The following is a 20,895-nucleotide window of genomic DNA, read 5'->3' as shown; positions in this document are numbered from 1 at the left end:
CGTACACGTCCGCAGTAGCATGATTCACGACAGCCAAAAGGCAGCAACAACCACGTGTCCAGCAATGGATGATGGGTAAACAGAATATGGTCCCTCCACACATGGGAGCATCACTCAGCCATGCGAAGGGGTGAAGCATTGACACTTGATACAATGTGGATGGAAGCTGAACACAATGCTCAGTGAGAGAAGCCAGACACAGAAGGACACAAAGGGTGTGAGTTCATTGATGGGAAACGTCCAGAACAGGCAAATCCACGGAGACAGAGAGTAGATTCGTGGTTGTCAGGGGCTGGGGAGGGGATGAGGGTAACTGCTGATGGGGACGGGGCTTCTCTTTGCGGTGATGGAATGTTCTGGAACTAGACAGAGGTAAGCATTGACAACTCTGTACTGAAAGCATTAATTGCACAATTTCCTGGGTGAACTGGGTGGCATGTGAATTATATTTCAGTGAAGCTGTTGCGAAAAGCACCCTGGGGCGCAGCTCTCTTCTCCGGCGTGGGTTCCCTCCAGTCATACAGGGCCCTGGATCTTGTCCTCCTGGCAGGTGGGGTGGAGACAGTCTATGAAGGGAAGAACAAGCTTCTAGCCGGTGGGAGTGGAGGTGTTATTCCGAGTACCCAGTGAGGTTGTGGATTATCTCATTCCATCCTTCCAGCCTTCCCTCTCCTGGCCTATTTTCCACAGGAGGAGGCAAGGCTTGGGGAGGTGATGCCTGCAGGCCAGTCCCCTGGGTGCTGGCCTCAGGGCTCTGAGTGTGGGGAGACAGTCCGGGCTGGACCCCTATCTCAGTCCTGGGGTCCTGGGCTTGGATGTCTGCCACACCCCCTGCGTGGCCCTCCTGGGGCCAGGAAGAGGGATCGGGGAATCCCTGGAGCCACCAGGAAGGCATCCCAGCGACACCGTCTGGCTGGACCGGTTGGCCCCCCAGCAGTCCATCAGGGCAGGGTTGTCACCTTGTCCTCACCCCGGTGCTATTTAAAGGTGCCACCTGCATCCATGGCTGTAGAACTGAGCCACCAGGAGCCAAAAGGCAGGGAGCCCTGGGATGTGTCCTGTGTGGGGCCTTGGGGAAATCCCTGCCCCTCCTGGGCCTTGGCTCCCCCACCTGTCAATGATGTCGCTTGGCTCTGAGTCTGTGAAGGTTTACTGCACTCACCTCGCAGGGCCCAGGGCACTGGGTGGGTGTGTCTGTAACAGGGTGGCCCCATTCCTACCACCTTGGACATGCAGAGACGGATGCTGGGGACAGGGTGCTGGCCTTGGTCATCAACCCGGTCCCCATCAGCTGGCCTCGGACATGCCCAACTGTCCATCCTCCCATCGGCCACCTTGCTGCCCAACACCTGTGTGCACAGCATATGCTCCAACAGTTCACCTGCCCCTCCACCCACACTTTCCCCCAGGCCCACCCCTCAGCGAAGCCGCATGCCCCCTGGGACTGGCTCTCAGGAAGCTGTAGTTGGAAGGGTAGACAAGCCCCCCGGGGCATTCCCTGTTCAGGGGCCTGGCTGGCAAGGACAGGCACTCGGGCCAGAACTTCCATCCCAACCTCTGACCCCTGGGCAGCTCCGTCTCTCCCTGTCTCTCTGTCTCTCACACATCTGTCTGTCTCTGTCTCTGTCTCAGCCATCTCCGCCTGTGCAGTCTCATAGACTCTGTCCCTCCATCTTAGTCTCTGTCTATATCTCTGCCTCTCAGTCTCTTGTCTCTTTGTCTTTCTCTGTTTCTGGCTCTTTTTTTTTTTTTTTGCCCTTTTAAAAAATTGATGTGTAGTTAATTTACAATGTTGTGTTAGTTTCAGGCGTACCGCAAAGTGATTCGGTTATACATATATACTATTCTGTTTCGGATTCTTTTCCATTATAGGTTATTACAAGACCTGTGCTGTACACCTGGCTCTGTCTTTATATCTCTCTGTCTCTGGCTCTGTCTCTTCCTCTCTTTGGCTCTGACTCCCGCCGTGTCTCTGTGGCCCGCCTCTCTCACACTCCCGCAGCCCCTGCAGGCCAATCTGGCTACTCACGGACAAGCACCGCCCTCCCCGCCCCGCAAGGCAAACAAACACGCACGGAGGCCGGAGTGTTTTCCCGAATGGGCGCCGCCCTTGTACTGGCCCCACCCCCGTGGGGAGTCATCCCGCCCCCTGCGGCTCTGGCCCCGCCCCCCAGGAGCCGCATTGGCCTGTCCCAGACTCTGCAGGGCGGTCAGGCCGCCCTGACCACGGCCCCGCCCCGCATCCTGGCCCACCCACTGTGGCTCTGGCCCCGCCCCCGAGGCGCCCTATTGGCCCCGTCGGGCACGCTGCCCCCCCATCTATCAATGGCAGAGCCGCGGACGCGCGCGGGGAGTCAAGACCAGGCGGCGGCGAGCGGGGCGCGGGGCCGTACGCGGCCGCCTGTGGCTGGACCTGGCGTGGCTACTGCTGGCACGGGCGCCCGGCGCCGCGGGGACCCCAAACAGTCCGCGGAGACCACGCAGCTACATGCATCTGGAGGGCGACGTGCGCTGACGGAGCCTCTTCTCCTCCACCCACTTCTTCCTGTGTGTGGACCCTAGCGGCCACGTGCAGGGCACCCGCTGGCGCAACAGCCCTGACAGTGAGTAGCCGGGGGCGCTGCGCGGGGGCAGGGGTACAGGGCAGATAGGCGAACAATAACAGCAAAGGCAGCAGTAATAGCAGCAGTGAACTGGGCCCTCTCTCACTTGAGGGAGGGTCCGGAGGCTTCTCTGGCCGCGTGGCGTCAGCCAAGTCATTTCCTGACTGGGGCCTCAGTTTCCTCAACTGTAAAATGGGGTCCAACTCACTTGGAAGGAGGGTTGGACAGTTGGGGTGAAGGTCACAGGGGAAGCTCCCAGCTCTGGTCCTGGCTCAGCAGAAGGGTCTTTGTGAGATAATTGACGTTGGGGTCACGGGACCCATTTACAGAGGGGAAGCTGAGGCTCCCGGAAGGGCCCCCGTGGGCCCAGTACATAATGAGATGGGGGCAGAGCTGGGTCTGAACTCTGAACTCCCCACCCTGCAAAACAAAACTCAGGACCTGCCAGAGTTGGGGACCCCTCTATGTCTTCCTAGACACCCATTTGACAGATGAGGAAACTGAAGCACAGAGAGGGCAAATGACCTGCCTGAGGTGGGAGGTGGGGGCATGGAGCTAGGGCTCCAAAGTGCCCAGAACCTCATCGAGTTGGAGTCATATCCCTGCTGCCCTGCCCAGCAAACAGTAGGTGCTCCATAAGTGTTTGTGGAATGTATGAGGCAAGAGGAGATGAAGGGACAAAGAAGGAGAAGGAGGAGGTTGGTGATAAGTGGGAGACCAGGGCAGTCGGTGACCCCAGGGCTTGTCTCAGTCTCCCCACATTTTTGAGGCTGGGCAGGGGAGCGGGGGAGCCGAGCCATTGCCGGCCACTGCCTGAATCACCACCATTAGGGCAGATAATCACCCCTGCCCTTCCCACCTGCTTTCATCTGGGGCTCTCAAGGCCCTCATTAGGCTAACTGGCCGAGGGCAAGGACAGGGGGAGTGGCTGGGCCGGTTGCTCAGTGCTGGGCCTGGCCAGGAAGGGTGGCCTCGGGCTGGGGGTGAGGTCTGGCTCTGCTGGGTGACCTGGGACAGTCACTGCTTCTCTCTGAGCCTCGGTTTCCCCATCTGGGCAGCGATAAGGGTGACAATGAGGAGGTGGGCTTGAGTTGAGCCTCATAAAGAAGGAGCTGGCCATGCACAAGAGGAGCTGAGTGCCTGACCCAGGAAAGAGCAGGTGCAAATGTCCTGTGGGACATGAGGTGAGCTGCCCGTCACCTGAGGCATCCAAGTCCAGAGTGAACACCAGAGGGCAAGGCCTTGACTCCAGATTAGGCCCCAGTGCCTGGGTGTGGCTCAGAGAGTGTGGGCTGGGGCTTGTCCCCCAGCTCTGCTTCACTGGATAGGAAACATCAGCTCAGATGGGGCAGGGCTCGCCCAGGGTCATCCATCCACAGACAGGGCCCGAGAAACTGGCTCTGCCACTTCTCAGGCCTCAGTTTTCCCCTGTGGGAAGTGGGCACGGTCCACACCTCCCTCCAGGGGCTGCTGTGTGGGCTTGGTGGGATACAATGCCTGGCATACAGTTGGCACTCAAGCAGTGTTAGCGGGTATCACTGATGCGAACACACTGTGCTTTAAACACCCTGTGTCCCACCCCCAGGCCGTTGCCCGGGCCGTACCTGCTGTCTGGAATTGTCTCCTCCATAACCGGACACGGCCGTGGCTAGCCGAGCTGTCAGGGTCGTTGCCGGGGGTCTACATCTGACAGCAGCAGCTCACCTGGCAGGCACTCACCTACTCTGGCTTGGTTTTCTCATCCCTGACTAACGGGGCCCTCCCCTGGGCTCCCCGTTGCCCTCCAGAGAAAACCCTGAGCTCTCCCCAATGACTTCCCCCTGACCCATCAGGGCCAGTCCTGCCTCAGGCCTTCCCCCTGGCCTGGTGTCCTTCCTCCCCCACCCCGTCACTCCCACGGCCACGGCCACTCCCACGGACCTGCGTGGTCCCTGGTGCATCCCCACGCCCAGCACAGGGCCAGGAGCACGGTAGGTACTTGGGGAATGTTCCCCACACGAATGAATGAATGAAGAGCGGGGTGGGTGGGCAAGTGGGTGGTGGGCGGGCCCTGACCCAGCCCCTCCCCGCAGGTGTCTTCTTCGAGATGCGCTCCATCCGCGTGGGCGTCGTGGCGCTCAAGGCCGTGAACACCGGCTTTTATGTGGCCATGAACCGCCGCGGCCGCCACTCCGGGTCGGTGAGTGCAAGTGCGCGGGTCGGGCTGGGGTGCGTGGGGCGCGCCCGAGTGGGGGCGTGGCCAGGGGCGTGGCCAGGGCCGCTGTGAGCGGGTCTGCGCTAAGTTCCGGGAGCGGCTACAACACCTACGAGTCTGTGCCCTGGCGCCACCGCGGCCGGCCCATGTTCCTGGCGTTGGACGGGCGGGGGGCCCCGAGGCGCGGGGTCCGCACGCAGCGACACCACCCGTCCACGCACTTCCTGCCCGTCCTGGTCTCCTGAGGCCCAGGATCCATGAGTGACGGCTGGACCGAGATTCCAGGAGGCGCGCGAGCCGGGCGGGCAGCTGAAGACCGAGGCCGGGGAAGGCCGGATCCGTGTCTGGTTACTCAGTGGTTTCACATGCGTTGAGCGCCTGCTGTGCTGGGCACTGGGGACACCGCCGGACCCCACAGACGCGGCCGGCCCTCAGGGAGCCCCTGAGTCTGAGGGGACACTGAGCTGAGCAGGGGCCATAGGAGTCCAGTCACAAGCTGGGGTCAGGGAGGCTTCGACAAAAGCACCTGCCAGGCGGGAGACGGGGACTCGGCCACGCGGGGGCCAGGTCTGGGAGGGCACTCCAGGCTGGGCACAGCCAAGCAAAGGCTCGGACCTGGGAACTCATTGGGGTGCCTGGGGCAGCGAGGAGGTGAGGGAGGCTGGGGAACACCGACCCGCCACAGACTGGCAGGGCCTGGTCCTGGGCCACCGAGCACATGTCACCTCATGAGGCAGAGGGGACTTCGCAGGTGGGATTAAGTTAAGGCCCCTGAGACGGGGACGACCCTGGATTCCCTGAGGGGCCCAGCGTCATCCCAGGGTCCTTATAAGAGGGAGGCGGGAGGGTCAGACGCAGAGAGAGACGGGAGGTGCTGCGCTGCTGGCTGTGAGGATGCAGGAGGGGCCGCGAGCCAGGGAGGCGGCGCCTCTGGAAGCTGGAAAAGGCGGGAACCGATGCTGCCCTGGAGCCTCTGGAGGAACCAGCCCTGCCCACGCCTGCATTTAGCCCCTAAGATGCAAATTGTGACCCCAGGACTGATATGATAAGCGTGTTGTTTTAAGTCACCAAGTTTTGGTGAGTTGTCACAGCTGCCCTTGGAGACGCGAACACGGTGTCCTCAGAGCCCCTCAGATCCGGCAGGGTGTACAGGCTGGGGTGGCGGTGGGGCGTGATCAGCCTCCTGGGGGTTGATCTTCCTCCGAGTTGCAGGGGTGGAGCCAAGAGGGTGCAGGGGAGGCTCCTACCCCTCCCAGCAGCCACCTTCCACTTCAGAGACGGAAGACCAATATGGGGGGCACTTCCCAGGGCGCAAGCTGGACACTCACCGGCTGAGGCAGCCATGTGACCCTGATGGGGGACAGCCTGTGGATGACACGCCAGCTGCGGGGGCTCGGCCGGCTCACCTCCCCGGCCCGGGGCTGCGCCCCCCGACGCACACAAGTAACACGCCAACCACCTGTTTTTCTTTCTAAGTAGATGTATTTTTAAATAGCTTTCAAGATACACATATTTTCTCCTTTAAAAAACATCTGTCAGAGCAGTTTCGTCCTTGTTTTGCTGGTCATCCTGGTGGTCCCGGGCCCCCGAGCTTGGAGTGGGGTGCAACGGCCTGTCCACGCGGTTGGGACCCCAGCCGAGCGACTCCACCCTGTCTCTCCACAGATCATGCAGGGCCGCGAGTGAGCTCAAACGTCCATTTATTTCAAAGCAGTAATAATTTAAAATTATAAAAACCTTTCTGCCGTCGAACACGTAGAGGGTGAGGTCAGAGACAAACAGGAAGGGAGTCAGACGCCCCAGGCGGCATGTGCCTAGCCCGGCCCGGCCCTGGGGAGGCCGGGCTCCCTCCGCAGCCGGGAGGGGCGGGTCCTCCAAGCCTGTGCCGCGGGGGGCCTGGCGGCACCGCAGTCCATGGGCGCGAGGGGTGCGGGAGTCCGCGGCATCCGCGGTCCCGGCCCGCAGCCTGGTGCTCGCCCTGGGGGTCAGCTGGGACGCTCAGGAGCTGCTGGCCGGGTTCTCGTTACCGGGCGAGCTGGAGGAGGATGACGAGGAGGAGGAGAAGCTCACGCCCGCCAGGCCCGGGGGGTCAGTGGCCGTGTTCTGTCCTGTGAGGCTCTTTCGGCAGACGGGGCAGCTGTCGTGCTTTGTGGGGACAGAGGGGAGAGGGGAGCTGTTCAGAGGCGGGCGGGGCGGGGAGGGTCCCGGGCCGGCCCGCCGCTCACCTGCTCCAGCCAGGGCACGATGCAGCCGTCGTGGAAGAGGTGGTTGCAGGGCAGCTGCCGCACGCGCTCGCCCAACCCGTAGTCGTCCTTGCACACGGGGCACTCCAGCCCGGAGCCTGTGGGAGCGGGCGGGCCATGGGGCTCTCAGGGGGGCTTCTCTGCAGCCCCCGCCAGAGGTGTCCCAGGGGATGGAGGGCACACTGGCCTCCGGACCAGAGAAGGCTGGGCACAGGCGCGTACCTACGTGCTCCTCGGTCACGGGGATGGTGGGGAGGGCCTGGATTTTCTCTTTGTCTGCGGGTGGGGGACCCGTGTTTTCAAACTGATTGAGGAGCTGAAACACAAGAGGCCAGAGTGCCGGGAGCTTGTTGGCAGGCGGGCAGGGCCCTCGCCCCACGGGGCTCTGAAATGCAAGGCTGGGTTACCTGCAAAAGCACCGAGGCCCTGTTTGTCCTGGCCCGACCCCCTCGGGGGTCAGAGGTCAGCTGCCCCCAGGAGGCCCAGCCCCGGGCTTCTGCCCACTCTTCTCATCTAGTGAGCGTCACTTCACAGCCGGGGCCGGCAGGCACCTCCCACGGCCGAGGCACCTCCCCAAATCCTCGCGCGGCTACAACCAGGGGACCAGGCACCAGTGACAAAAATACTCAGTGGAAGGCCCCAAGGTGGTCACGTCCCCACCTCACAAGTGCCACCAGGGACGTGGATGTGGGAGACGACACCCCGTCCTCCAGGGAGCACGGGCCTATAAAGTCGTCGTGCCCAGTGCCAACCCCAGGGAGGCCCCTGTACCTGCGTGATGATCGCATCCAGGCCGTTGGCCCCCCAGGCGTAGTCCATTGGGTTTGAATGCAGGACGCCCCTGGGCAAAGAAGTCTGGGGTTCAAGTGGCAGAGGGGCCGGACAGGGCACAGGGGGACCCCCCCACCTACTCACCAGGGGCCCAGGCCCAGGTTGGGGATGGTGGCCGGGGTGATGATGCCGTTGACCAGCTGCTGGATGATCCTGGAACAGAGCAGCCAGGCCCAAGGTTAGCGCCCTCCCAGGGAGGGGCCAGCGTCAAGGGGCTGGCTTTTCAACTGGTAATAATAAGAACCAAACACGAAAGGCGCCCAAAGGCAGTGTCTCCTTGAGGGCTGCATGGCACCTGTCAATGCACGACTGAATCCAATTCTCATTTTGCAACCTGGGGAAAGCACCGTGGGGGATCCCAAGGGCTTGAGGAACCGTGGGATCAGCCTGGCTGTTCGCCGCGGCCCTGAAACGTGCCGGCTGAGGTCACAGTGAGCCAAGGCTGTGTCCTGAGCTGGACAGGCCTCGGCCTACCTGCAGTCAAGTTCCATCTACAAAGACCCACGAAGGCTCAGCCCCGACTCCTGCAGGGCTGGGACGGGCCTACTAGGTCCTCCTGTCCTCATGACCCCGCACACAGGAGGGGCAGGGACACCGGACACCGCATACCGCTGCTCGCCTGCACCCGGGACGGCTCGTCTGGGCGTGGACCAGCGCATCTCAGCAGATGAAGATGCCCATGGGGCGGAGGCCCCTCTGAGAAGGACGATGGGGGGCGGGGGGGGGGGAGGGCAGGCAGGCAGTGGGCACACAGCTCCTCGGGCCAGCCGGACCCACCGGGGAACTGCCCTGCCCAGGGGACAGCCCCTGAGCCAGCACCCACACCTCCGTGCCCACAGAACCTCCTGGAAGGATAGCTGGCTGCTCTGCCTGAGCGGGGTGGGGCGGGCTCGAAGCCCCGAGCATCCCGCCCGCGGCCGCCCCCGGGCCCCCTCACCCTTCCAGCGTGGGGACGCCTTCGTGCCGGCCGGTGGTCCGCCTCGCGGTGAGGCGGGCGCGGGGCTGCCGGGCGCCGTACCGGTGCCGGGAGTGCTGCTCTCTCTCCCGCCGGCTCTCGGGGTCCCTGCCGTCGTCGGCCTGTGCCCCGGGGGGGAAGGTGGGAATCTCGAAGCTGTCATCAAAGATGCCGAAAGCAAAGTGCCCGTAGCCCTGCGGCAGCGTGAACAGGGGCTGGTCCACGTTCTGCGGAGAGGAGGGCCGTGACCGCGTGGATGGGGGCGCGGAGGGGGCGGGGGCAGGGAGAGAGGCCACTGCTCACAACTCACCTCGAACGGCTGCCGGCTCTGGTCCGCGGGGGCTGTGGAGGGGGCCGAGCCATTCTCTGCACTCCTGGGAGGACAGGCGCCGTCAGCAGCGGGACGAAAGCGGGACCCCCCCTACCCATGGGCCTCAGGCCGCCTTCCACAGCCCCTGCCCAGGGCCCGAGGCAGGAGGCTGAGGAACCTAAGGGCGGAGGTCCAGCCCAACCCCCACCCAGGTCCAGCGGCTGGCCCTCGTCACGGCCCCCCCGTCCCCCCTACCAGGTTCGGCCAGCGCACCCTCGGGCCGGGGGTCTGTGCCGGGGGCAGCCTTACCTGGTCTCTTCTGGAAGCTCCTCGATAAAGCCAGACTCGCATCTTGGGCAGATGTAATCCTGCGGGAGGAGAGGGCAGCGAGCGTGATCTCTGGGCTGTGGTAGGACCAGCATGGGCGTCATCTCAAGGCCCTGGGTGTGAACCCGCCAGGTCCGGCCGGGCCGCTCCGGGCAGAGCTGGCGCACAGACGCCCTTGCCCGTGGCTACAGCCTCCGATGCTCCCCTCGCAGGTGGCCTGCTCGACCTCCCATGTCCCCGAGTCCATCAGCCGGTGCTCCCCACAGTGACAGAAGTCACAGTTTCGGGGCCTCCAGTCAGCCGCATCTGTCAACAAGCTAGTTGACATGGGTTCAGCACTCTCCCAACTTGGGGGACACGAGAGTGTTCTGTGACACCCTCACCCACACACGCACAAAAAGGAGGGCTGGGAGAGTGACTAGCGGGGCTCCAGGACTATCTGGGCCTCGGAGCAGATCTGCTCCCAGGAAGGTGGCCACCAAGGGCGGGAGGCACCACCCAGGCAGAGGGACCGGCCTGCGGAACATTCTGGCAGCCCCAGCATGCAGCCCATGACACCAGGCTGGAGCTCGACTCCATCCACACCGGCCACCTGCCCTCCCAGCCCTTGCTTTCCCCAGGCCGGACAGCCAGCGGGTAGAGACCATGATGTTCCAAGGCAGCGGAGAGGGGGACCTGCCCCAGGGACGGCAAGACGTCTGAGCACCAAAGCCACCACTCAGGCCCAGAACCGGGCCCAGGCCACACGTGTCCCAAAGCCACGCAAACAGGGAGCTGAGCCGCGAGCGTGAGGTCCTTCCACCCGAGGCCAGCCGCGTACCCACGGGGAGAGGCGCGGTTCCTGGGGGCAGAGGGCACCACTGGCCTTGCCACCCTCTGCGGGGAGCGACGCCGGGGTGCAGCGGGCACAGCCCACCCTGCGGACGGCGGGACCACCACGGTGCATACCGTGTCCCCCCACCTGCCCTGCTCCAGAAAGCAAAGGAAGGTCGAGGATCAGAGGACACTGTCTGAGCCACGGGGAGGGTGGCTAGAGCTGCACAGGTGATGGGGACTTGTATCCAGAATACCTACAGAACTCTCACAATTCAACAACGAAAAGACAAACACCCTGGTTAAAAAACGGCCAGACAGAATGGCAGTGTGATGAACTGGAAGATCGGGATTGACATACATACACTAACATGTATAAAATGGATAACTGATAGGAACCTGCTGCATAAAAAAATAAAAACAAAATTCAAAACAAACACAAAAACCGGACAGAGGATCAGAACAGACGTTTCTCCCAAGATAGACAAGTGGCAACAAGCCAAGAACAGACACACAACACAGGCAACAGGGAAACGCAACCCGAAACCAGCGGGACACACTTCACACCCGCCCCGGACGGCTGGACCCACAAAGCCAGCAGGGACCAGTGCGGGGAGGAGCTGGAGAAATCGGAGCCCCTACATGGCCGGTGGGGGCGTGAAACGGGGCAGCGTCCTCGGAAAACAGCCACAGTCACCCCACGACCCTGATTCCACAGCCAGGTGCCCACCAGAGGCAACGGAGACACACATCCACAGCAGCCAAAGGTGGACACAACCTAAGTGTCCACCAGCAGATGACGGATAAACACCACATGGTCCCTCCACACACAGGAGCATCACTCGGCCACGTAAAAGGGGTGAAGCCTTGACACTCACTACAACATGGATGGACCCTGACAACAGGATGCTCAGTGAGAGAAGCCAGACACAGAAGGACACACAGTGTGTGATTCCATTGATGGGAAACGTCCAGAACAGGCCAATCCACAGACACAGAGAGTGGACTAGTGGTTGTCGGGGGCCGGGGTGACAGCTGATGGGCACAGGGCTTCTGTTTGGGGTGATGGAATGTTCTGGACTTGGACAGAGGTGACTGCTGGCTTCAGGACTCTGAGTGGACTGAACACACCAACGTGTACGCTTTAAGTGGGTGGAGTGTATCGCAATAATGCTGAGCCAGAAACAACAGGGATGGCAGTGCTCTGCCCTCCTGAGCAGGGCGAGGGGCCCAGGGGAGGCTCCCCTACACAGTGAGTGGCCATGACAGTAGTCACTGGCGTGGGATTTCCAGGGCCAGCGGGGACATCACTCAGGGGCTCCTCCTCAGGCCCCCCAGCCAGCCCTCAACCTGTTGTTTATTTCAACGTTTCACAGGGTGCAAAACGTGGCCACAGGAGGCTTTGTGACGGGTGACCAGGTGACCAGGGTTCTCATCCCCTCTGCCCAGCCCCCGGGGGGAGGGCAATGGACACAGGCAAACGTGGCTGCAGGTGAGTCTGTGGTGACCAAGGTTAGGAAGCTGGGAACCAGACGGCTCCTGAACACAAGCTCACAGGCAAGCTAGGACTCTGGCCTGCCCACACCACCAGGGTCTGATCTCGGTCAGCAGGCAGGTCCAGAACCTCACTGGAGCCTGGCAGAACCCCCGTGAGAAGCATCTCTCTCTCTCTCCTGGGGACCCTGCCTGCCCCAGGCCCGCACCCTGCCCCGGGGTGAGCCTGGAAGAGCCAGGGCAGGGCCGGCGCCACACCCTGCTGGAGATCGGGCACCCCCTCTTCCACTCTTGAGGCTCGCCACTGCTCCTGGGTGCCTGAGAGCCTGTCACCTCGCCATTCTCTGGAGTCCCTGTGTCTCCCTGAGCCCAAGTGCTCCCCACCTCACCTTGCAGCCCCAGAACAACCCAGCCCGGCCACGCCCACTCCCAGCTCCGCCCATCTCTGGGCCTCTGCCATCCCCTGTCCCCTGTGTCCCCTCGATCCGAGCAGATATCTACCTGGCTTGCTCCCTCTTGGAAGCTGGGTCTGCTCAAACATCACCTCCCGGCTGCAAGCCTCGGTCTCCCCATCTGCAAATGGAGGGTGGCCTCAACCCCAGGCTCTGGAATCCGGCAGCCGCGGCTGTCCTGCGGCTCAGTGCTGGCTGTGGTCAGGCCCTGCTCTGCGCCCTCCATCCTCGGAGAGCCCCACGCCCTGAGACTGAGTGGCCTGGCTGAGCAGTGCTCGCCCCGCACCCAGGGATTCAGGCAGGGCCCCGGGCTCTGCTCGCAGGCGGTGGGGAAGGCCCAGACCCTGGTCTTCCAATGCTCTCCTCCAAGGGCGTGTCCCTGAGATTTTTATTACATCACTGTGTAATAAAAGCGGTGGAAACCCTGGGATGGAGTGCTCGCCCCCCACAGGGCAGGGCCTGTCTCCCTCGGCAGGACCCTAGCTCGTGAGCACCTGTTCCTAGCCGAAGACTCCTCGTCTTGAGGAGATGGCCGGCAAGAGGGCCACCCTGTCATCATCACCATGGCAACAGCCGCCGACCGGCAGACAAGTGCTACAGTGCTACATTTACTGAGCGTTTGCTCCCTGTGCTCGGCCAGCTGGGGCCCTCAGAGACAGGCCTCACCCTTCACGCGCCCTTTCACACCATGTGCAGACCCAGGGTCCCCGGCCAGGCGCGTGTGGTGAAGCTGGGGACGCTGAGGTGGGAGCTGGAGAGATGCTGGCCTCGGCGGGCCCAGGGCCCCCAGAAAGGGTTGGGGCGCAGAGCTGCGGGGGGTATGTGAGCTCAGGTCCAGATACAGACCTGACGAGACTCCCCACGCCCCTGCAGCCCCTCGTGCTCCCAGCCTGACCTCACCAGCCCACAGACCCCAGGGGCAACCCTCCTCAGATGTCACTGGGCCCACCCAGACCCCATGGGCAAGTGCCCCTGCCCCGCAGCACTGTCTTCTGCGTCTTAGCAGCTGCCCCACAAAACGCATTCACGCCCCTCTGTCCCCCCCCAGCGTCTGTGAGCCCCACGCATGCTGCTGAATGCCGGGGTGCAGCACCGTCCCGGGGCCTCGCATCACCTGGGGCCCGCTAAGTGCCGGCAAGCGCCCATCGACGTGACACATGGGCCCACCCTGCCGGGGGTGCGCCTCACTTCAGCCTCCAACGGCGCCGGGAGGCTTGGAGGTGCAGCCGGGGAGCCCCACAGTGTGGCTCTGTCTGGCACCCCTCGTCCAGCCACCCCTCCGGGGCTCAGCCCCCTGCTGCACCCCCAGACTCCCGCCCTGTGCCGCACCGGCTGTCTCCGGAGCAGCCCTGTGGGGCAGCCCTCATCTCTGGGCCCCCGGGTCTCAACTCCAGGCCCAAGGGTGAGCCTCCCTGGGCCTCGCCAGCAGCGGGGGAAATGGGCGCCCTCGGCAGCTGCACAGCACACCGCCGGGCGGGTGGGGGCCCAGCCTGCTCCCCAGCGGCTCTGTGTGGAGGACAAGGTGCGGGTGCGTAAGGGTGGGGACACACACGGGCCTTCTCTCCTCACCCTGATGGCCCTCCGAGGCAGCTGCCAGGTCCTGTCCCCGTCCTCCGACCCTGCTCAGGGACACTTCTGAGAGGAAGACAGGGGTCATCCACAGGACAGCAGGCCTCAACAAGGCCACCCGTGGTGGTGGGCCAAACCCCAAACGCCACCTGGTCCGCCCACCCGCGGGGCCCGCCCGCGGACGCCCCATGTCCACCTCGTCCCTGGTGCTCCCGTTTCCTGGGGGAATCGAGTCTGGGCCTGCGCACCTGCGCAGAGGCCTCCGGATCGGCCAGCCGGTCCGGTTCCTGCTCCCACGTGCCCGCTCCAGGCAGGCACCAGCCCCTCCCCAGCTTCCCGGGCTCCCCCTGACCACGCGTGCCCGTCAAGCACAGGGGTGCCCTCGCCAACCCGTCTGACAGGCGAGGAGACCGAGGCCCAGGGCGTCTGGGCTGCTGCGAGGAAGCCTGCGGGCAGAGGGCGGGCAGAGGGCCGCGACAGCAGGTCAGGAGGAGCAGCTCAACACCAGCCAGCGTCTCACTGCACACCAACCTCGGGCTGGTTTCCCGTGAACAGAGGTCCGTGCTGGCGGGCGGCAGGGGCTGGGGGGTAGGGGTGGTGGTGGTGGCGGAGAGCGCAATTGCTGGTGGGGCACTTCCAACGTCACCATGTTAAGAGCCCACCTTCCTGCCCCCAAGAACACCAAGTACGCCCCTTACTCATAAACAGACACCCACTCTACTGGGCCTCTTCCAATCCCATCCCAAACTCCACGCCGGTCCCCTCCCTGCCATTATTTGCGCTTAACAGAATTTACCAACGTTCCCGATCAAATATTTGCCAATCGCTTGTTCAGCGTTGGCTCCCTATAAACTGGGAGGGCAAAGATCATGGCTACCTTGTCACCATTGGATCCTGTGACTAGGAGAAACCTCGCTAGCCCAGTGACAGTCGGAAAAGGTCAGGGTCCTTCTGGGCCAGGACCCGGGCCCCAGGCTGGCCCCAGGAGGGGAGGCCAAAACAGCTAGCAACACAGACTGCTCGGCCCCAGGCTTCCGATGGCTCTGGACAGGCCACTCTAGGGTAAGCCTGAGACCCAGGGCCTGTCCAGGGCTCACAACAGCTGCGAGGGGCTGCGTGCAGCTCCTCCAGGCTGGGGACTGTCCTGCGACCAGCCCCTTCCTGCCAGTCGAGAAAACCAGACCCATTGCTGGGGCGTGCAGGGAGCCGGAAGAGGCAGAAGGAGGACTTCTTCCGGGACGCTGGAGTGGGGGAGTGGGGCAAGTCTCAGCTCCTCAAGTCTGCTCATGCACCCAGGGTTTCGATTTATGCACCCCCGCCAAGCCCCTTGCCTCTGGAAGCCACACCACCTCTACCCTTTCTCTCCTCCTGGGCCCAGGCACTCCTCTCCCCTCCAAACCCTGACTCTAGCTCAGTATCCTCTGAAGCTGGGATAATGTCCACCAACTCCTTCTCCTGCCTCCCCCAGGGAAGCCCACAGCTGCAAAGGCAGGACTAAGAGTCTGGCTCTAAATCAACCAGGTGACCAAGGAGAGCTGGTACTCTATCAATCGTTGCCACCTGCAGCTCCTTCCCCTGGTCAACCGCACCGCCCGCTTCTTGCTCCCCGAGAGCTAGCCGAGCGGCAAATGCCGGGAGCGGGGCCGCCGTGCCTTCAGTCTTCCACCCGTGCAGCGGGGGAGGGTCGGCCGGGAGCTGGGGCACTGATCCCATCCTGGACCTACCGACTCGGAACTTCCGGGCTGAGAGGTCTGGAAACCGAGCCTTTCGCGAGCAGCCCTCCCGCGGCCTCCACCCGGGCGAGGGCGCAGGGCCCACCTGGGTGCAGGCCCCCACCCCCGGGAGGCAGAAGAACGCAGGATTGGGCCGCCGTCGGGCCCGGGAGAGCGGCGACTCCCTCCCACGAGGCGGCCGCGGCGCCGACCGCGCTCGGGGCCGGCCCCGTTCCCTCCCGGCCGCCGGCCCAGCTGCGCCACCAGGGCCGCCCGCTTCCGGGCCCTCCGCGGGGACCTCAGTTTCCCCGTCCGAGCCAGCTCGCCTCAGGCTGAGGCAAAGGCCCCCGCCCGCCTGGCCTGGGCCTCACCGGCAGGCGCGGCACGATCTCGACCGAGCAGCAGTGACAGAAGTACCGTCCGGGCTGCGGTGACGCCTCGGCCATGGCCACCGCCGCCTCCTCCGCGCCGCCCGCCCCCCGCGCGGCACTCGCCGCCCGCCGCCGGCCGTTTGCTGCTCCCTCGCCGGCCGACGCTCCCGCGCACGCTCCCGCAAGGCACGCAGGGCACGCACGGCGTGAGACAGGGAAGGGCGGCGGAAGCGGAGCAGGCGGCGCACGCGGCGGGCGGTGGCCCGGGCGACGGTGGCTGCCGAGGGGCAAACTAGGAGCGGGCGCAGCGCCGGGGCGGGGCCAGGCTGTGGGGATGGCAGGGGGGCGGGTCCTGAGGGGGCGAGGCCGAGTACCCTTGACAAACCTGGATCAGGGCCCGGGGTGGGGTTGGGGGCGGGGCCGAAGGCTGCGGGAAAGGCCGAAGGCGGGTCTTGGGCGGGTCCGAGCCCTTCCTCTTCTACAAATCTACAAAGGTCCCCGCTTCCCTCGTTATTGCTCTTATTGCCAAGTCCCACCTTTCTCTCACCTTTCTGTCCTCTCTGTTCCTGGGACGCTCTTGAGCGCTTTCACCTCCGGGCCTTTGCACTGGCTGTGCCCCTACCCGGTGCACCGTTTCCAGGACACCTGCGTGGCTTCCTAACCCACACGTTTCAAGTCTTTGCTCAAATGTCCATCTATTGAGGCGCCCTCCGCAATAGCACTCATTTCCGCCTGATAAACTGTAGGGTCAGCTCCACAACAGAAGGGAGTTTTGTATCTTGTTCCCAGCTGGACTCAGAACAGTGCCTGGCACACAGGCAATCCATAAACATTCGTTGAATGCATACAGACAGGAGACCCATTCCTGAATCAAGGAGGGCTGCCCTCCCATGTCTCAGTGTGGCACATGGGATAAGAGAGTCTGAGGCCTGCCAGGTATGGCCTTGTTTCCATGATGCCTTCAGGTGAGAAGAGCGCAGAAAACCTAAACCCCCCAAAAAATTAATCAGCAGGCCAGGGTCATTTCTGAGGTTAGTTCCAGGCCAATCATGCACTTATTTCTTTATCCACTCGACAAACTTTCATTGAGCTCCCGTAGTATGCCAGACCCTTTGCTGGGTGCAAGGACACAGCAGGGGCAATCACAGACTCAACAGGCAATAAAAGTGGTTTTCTGAAGTACTCCATGTCTGGAGGAGACAGAGCTGGTTGAAGATACCCTCCAGCCCCGTGAGGTTGAGCCGGAGGATGAGTCCCTAGGGTAGACTTGGTTCAGCCTGGGGAGACAGACAGGACTTCCCAGGGGAGAGGACATTGGAGCCAGGGCTTTGAAGAACGAATAGGAGTTGGTTGGAGTTGCGCTTCCTGCTGAAGGGAGCACTGGAGCACGAGTGTCAAGGAATTACAAATTGGAGCCTGTGTATAAACGATTTTGAATGTCAAGAGACTAGGAACAGAGACTTGTCTGCCAGCCACCATTTTGTACCCCTCAAGGCTCAGTGATTCCAAGCCATTCCTGCTCTGACCACCAGAGAGCGCCCCAACCCTGTTGCTGGGAAACCAGGCAACACCCACCCACCCCTGCCCCGCCCCCCAGGATGGGCCTTTTGCCTCAGGCCGTTAATGCCTAGCCCTGGGCTTGTTTCGCACCAAAGACATATATTCATTCATTCATTCATTCATCCTGCAGAAGTTTGTTTTTGTTTTTTTAGTGTGGGTTTTCTTGTTTGTTTGTTTGTTTGTTTGTTTTGCCGCGCAGCTTGTGGAGTCTTAACTCCCCAACCAGGGATTGAACCCTGGGCCCTCGGCAGTGAGAGCACGTAGTCCTAACCACTAGACTGCCAGGGAATTCCCCATCCTGCAGAAGTTTATGAGGTACTGCGCAAGAGGCCTTGGAGTTAGCGGGCATGCGTTCAAATCCCACCAAGTCACAATGGCTCTGTAGTCCTGGGCAACTCGCTTAACCTCTCTGGGCAGGCGGCAGAAACTGCCTCTCAGGGTTGTGAGATTGGATTAGGCTTGGGGCACCTGTGGTACCCAAAACACCTCCTCACTGGGCCCTGCTGCCTGCCCTGAGTTTATCTGCCCCTCTCCCACCCCTCCCCAGCCCAGTCTCATTGGCGCCCATGGGTAGGCCAATCTGTATCCCACCTCAGGGCATTTGCCTGGTCATGCCCTCTGCTGGGAGTGCCATTCCTACCTTCCCTTCTCTTTACCTGCTTCTCATGAGGCTGCCCCTACCCTATCCTGGGGGAGCCCACATCTCCTGCTGCACCCGGCTGCCCAGTGCCTTCTTCCCTCTCCCCCTGCCACGGCCACTTCTGGATCCAGGAGTTATCAGTGGTGTCTCCCAATATGTGAAGCCAATACCCTGCATATAGTAGGTGCTCAAAAGCACCTCAGCGCCAGGCCTGCACAGGGTGCTGGGGATACAGTGGGAACAAGAATATGGGGTTTTGTATATTATAAAACTAAGAGCTCAGGATGTGCCAGGCCTGAAGTTTAATCCTCACACAAGCACCATGATGTGGGAAAAATGAAGACTCCCATTTTACAGATGAGGAGACTGAGGCTCAAACATGGTCATATAGCAGACTCCACCATTGGACCTCTGGGTCTGGGCTACTTGCCCTGTTGGTCACCCTGGGACTGGGGCATTTGAATTCAAGAAATCGGGCCACTGTCTGCATGTGATCCAGTGTTCCTGAGGTTCTTGGGCCTCAGGCATCCATTTGTGACTGGTGGCCACCTTGCTGCTGCCACTGATGGGACAGACTTGTGAGGGGTGCCCTGGCCACCCCAGGGCTCTCTGATTGCAGGGTGCAGCGAGACACAGGTGCCTCCTGATGGGTTCTCAGCATTTTCTTGAAAAGTCTTTGAAAGTGGATTATGAGGTAACCCCTCAGGACAGAACCGTGTCACCCCCCCCCACCCAAGTCACTGACTTGGGTTCAAATCAAGCCTCTGGGAGGGACCTTTGGAGGCTTTGGAGCTGGAGAAAGCACTGCTGTTACCCACCTTGCAGGCAGGCCACTGCTCCACCGAGCATTATTTCAACAGGTATGAGTACACTGCTATCTGCTCATGCATTTTGGGGTTTGCTTTTTATTCTTTTATTTAAATATTTTCTTATGTCTTTTTTTCTTTTTATTTATATTTGTTGGTTTGTGTTTTTTATTTCTATTTTTCATTTGCTTTTTAAAAATTAATTAATTTATTTTTGGCTGCATTCGGTCTTCGTTGCTGCACGCGGGCTTTCTCTAGTTGCGGCGAGCGGAGGCTCCTCTGTTGTGGTGCGCAGGCCTACTCATTGCGGTGGCTTCTCTTGTTGCGGAGCACAGGCTCTAGGTGCGCGGGCTTCAGTAGTTGTGGCTCGCAGGCTCTAGAGTGCAAGCGCACGGGCTTAGTTGGTCCGCGGCATGTGGGATCTTCCCGGACCAGGGCGCGAACCTGTGTTCCCTGCACTGGCAGGCAGATTCTTAACCACTGCACCACCAGGGAAGCCCCATTTGCTTTTTTGTTTGTTTGTTTTTGATTTCTGTTGATACTTTTTGAGTTGTGCTTTTTCCTTTTTTTCACTTTTTTTTTTTTTTTGCGGTACGCGGGCCTCTCACTGCTGTGGCCTCTCCCGTTGCAGAGCACAGGCTCCGGACGCGCAGGCTCAGCGGCCATGGCTCACGGGCCCAGCCGCTCCACGGCATGTGGGATCCTCCCGGACCAGGGCATGAACCCGTGTCCCCTGCATCGGCAGGCGGACTCTCAACCACTGCAACACCAGGGAAGCCCCACTTTTTAATTCATATGTTTTAGTTTGTGGAATGGGTTTGTTTTTTAACTTTGTTTTTTATTTGTTGGTTTGGAGATATAAATACACACAGTAATTCCTCAGAGTTCTGTTCAAATGGCCTGACGTGGACCCCTGAGTCACCCATACCCAGACCAGGACCCAGGACCCTGCAGCCCCAGAACCTCCGATATTCCCCAAGCTATTCCCCAGGAGCGTAGTCACCATCATGTTAGATCAAACTTCCTTCATTTCTACCTGCTCAAAGAATCTTTCAGGAATAAGCCGTCAGAACAGGGACGGGGAAGCCAGTGGGGAAGATGGATGCCTCCATTCTCTCTCTCCTGATGAATGTCCCTTGAGTGCTGCTCAAAAGTTGTTACTTTAAACAATTTCTAACTTGCAGAAAAGTTTCAAGAATAATACAAAGGGTATTATTGACCCGGGCGTCCTTGACCCAGACGCCCCAGTGGTTGACATTTTTTGCTCTCTCTCTGTGTCTGTGTGGAATTTCAGGCAACGTTACTGCCCCCACGCCCCTTTATCCCAAACACGACCAGGCGTACTTCCAAAAGCAGGCCTCTCTCTTACCTGAAACAGTAGCACGTTTACCAAATTGGGTAATCAGCTTTCAGGGCTTTACCAAGGCTGCCCCACCCCCACCCCCACCCCCGGAAAAGGGGGTGGGGTCCCTCCACCTCTCAGCCTGGCAGGGACAGAGACCACCATGCAATCCCTCAATCAAGATGCTGGTGGAGGATCGACTGTGTGCCAGGAGCAAGAACACAGCCAGGATGCAGCAACAAATGTCTGCGAAACTAGCCACGCACTCAACAATACTGAGCGCCGTGATGCGCAGAATAAAGGCCCCCAAATACGTCTGATTTCAGCTCCTGTCGGACTCCTGATCTCCAGAAGTAATAAATGTGTGCTATTTTCAGCAGCTAAATTTACGGCACTTTGTTAAAGCAGCAAACAGGAAACTCATACGTCAAGCTATACTGGGTCACCTCCAGACACAGTCCGCCTGGGCATTTGTGAGTTTCCTTGAAACCCCACCCCCAACAGGCCATTGGCCAGTGCTGTATTACATGATTGTGCCTGACAGCCCGTCAACTCTGTTCAACCAATCAGAATTCACCTCTGGGCTGAGGGCGGGCCCTACCTTCTGCCGCAAACGTGGCCGCCAGATTCCTGCGTAAAATCCGGTTGTCCGCTGTAGGGAAGGGGATGGGGT

General features: G+C 61.3%; 2 protein-coding genes across 6 annotated transcripts; one reads left to right on the top strand and one right to left on the bottom strand.

Annotated features, from left to right (window-relative positions):
- Positions 1 to 2,097: 2,097 nt before the first annotated feature.
- FGF22 (fibroblast growth factor 22) lies at positions 2,098 to 6,559 on the top strand. Its single transcript, XM_089905033.1, is given in 4 exon segments — positions 2,098 to 2,247; positions 2,333 to 2,603; positions 4,676 to 4,810; positions 4,813 to 6,559. Coding segments are annotated over 4 exon segments (786 nt in total). The 3' UTR covers positions 5,043 to 6,559.
- On the bottom strand, positions 6,481 to 16,040 carry RNF126 (ring finger protein 126). Of its 5 annotated transcripts, none has more exons than XM_089905839.1 (10): positions 15,875 to 16,040; positions 9,446 to 9,504; positions 9,137 to 9,200; positions 8,809 to 9,020; positions 8,481 to 8,567; positions 7,956 to 8,024; positions 7,812 to 7,881; positions 7,263 to 7,356; positions 7,023 to 7,138; positions 6,481 to 6,942 (listed from the first exon to the last, which is right to left on the bottom strand). In XM_089905839.1, exons 1-10 carry the CDS (start codon positions 15,947 to 15,949, stop codon positions 6,796 to 6,798), a joined length of 993 nt encoding a protein of 330 aa, XP_089761965.1. In that variant the 5' UTR covers positions 15,950 to 16,040; the 3' UTR covers positions 6,481 to 6,795. The 5 variants fall into 5 exon arrangements, with proteins under 5 accessions (XP_089761965.1, XP_089761966.1, XP_089761964.1 ...); XM_089905840.1 differs by having other exon boundaries at positions 8,809 to 8,948; XM_089905838.1 differs by having other exon boundaries at positions 8,809 to 9,053; positions 15,875 to 16,039.
- Between the last annotated feature and the right edge of the window lie 4,855 nt (positions 16,041 to 20,895).

The sequence above is a fragment of the Delphinapterus leucas genome, unplaced genomic scaffold (assembly GCF_059928025.1).
Source record: "Delphinapterus leucas isolate spDelLeu-1000000601 "Yukka" unplaced genomic scaffold, BTC_Dleu_Yukka2 spDelLeu_asBTCV2_sq25, whole genome shotgun sequence".
Lineage (NCBI taxonomy): Eukaryota > Metazoa > Chordata > Mammalia > Artiodactyla > Monodontidae > Delphinapterus > Delphinapterus leucas.
This window is presented reverse-complemented; position numbering and strand designations above follow the sequence as displayed.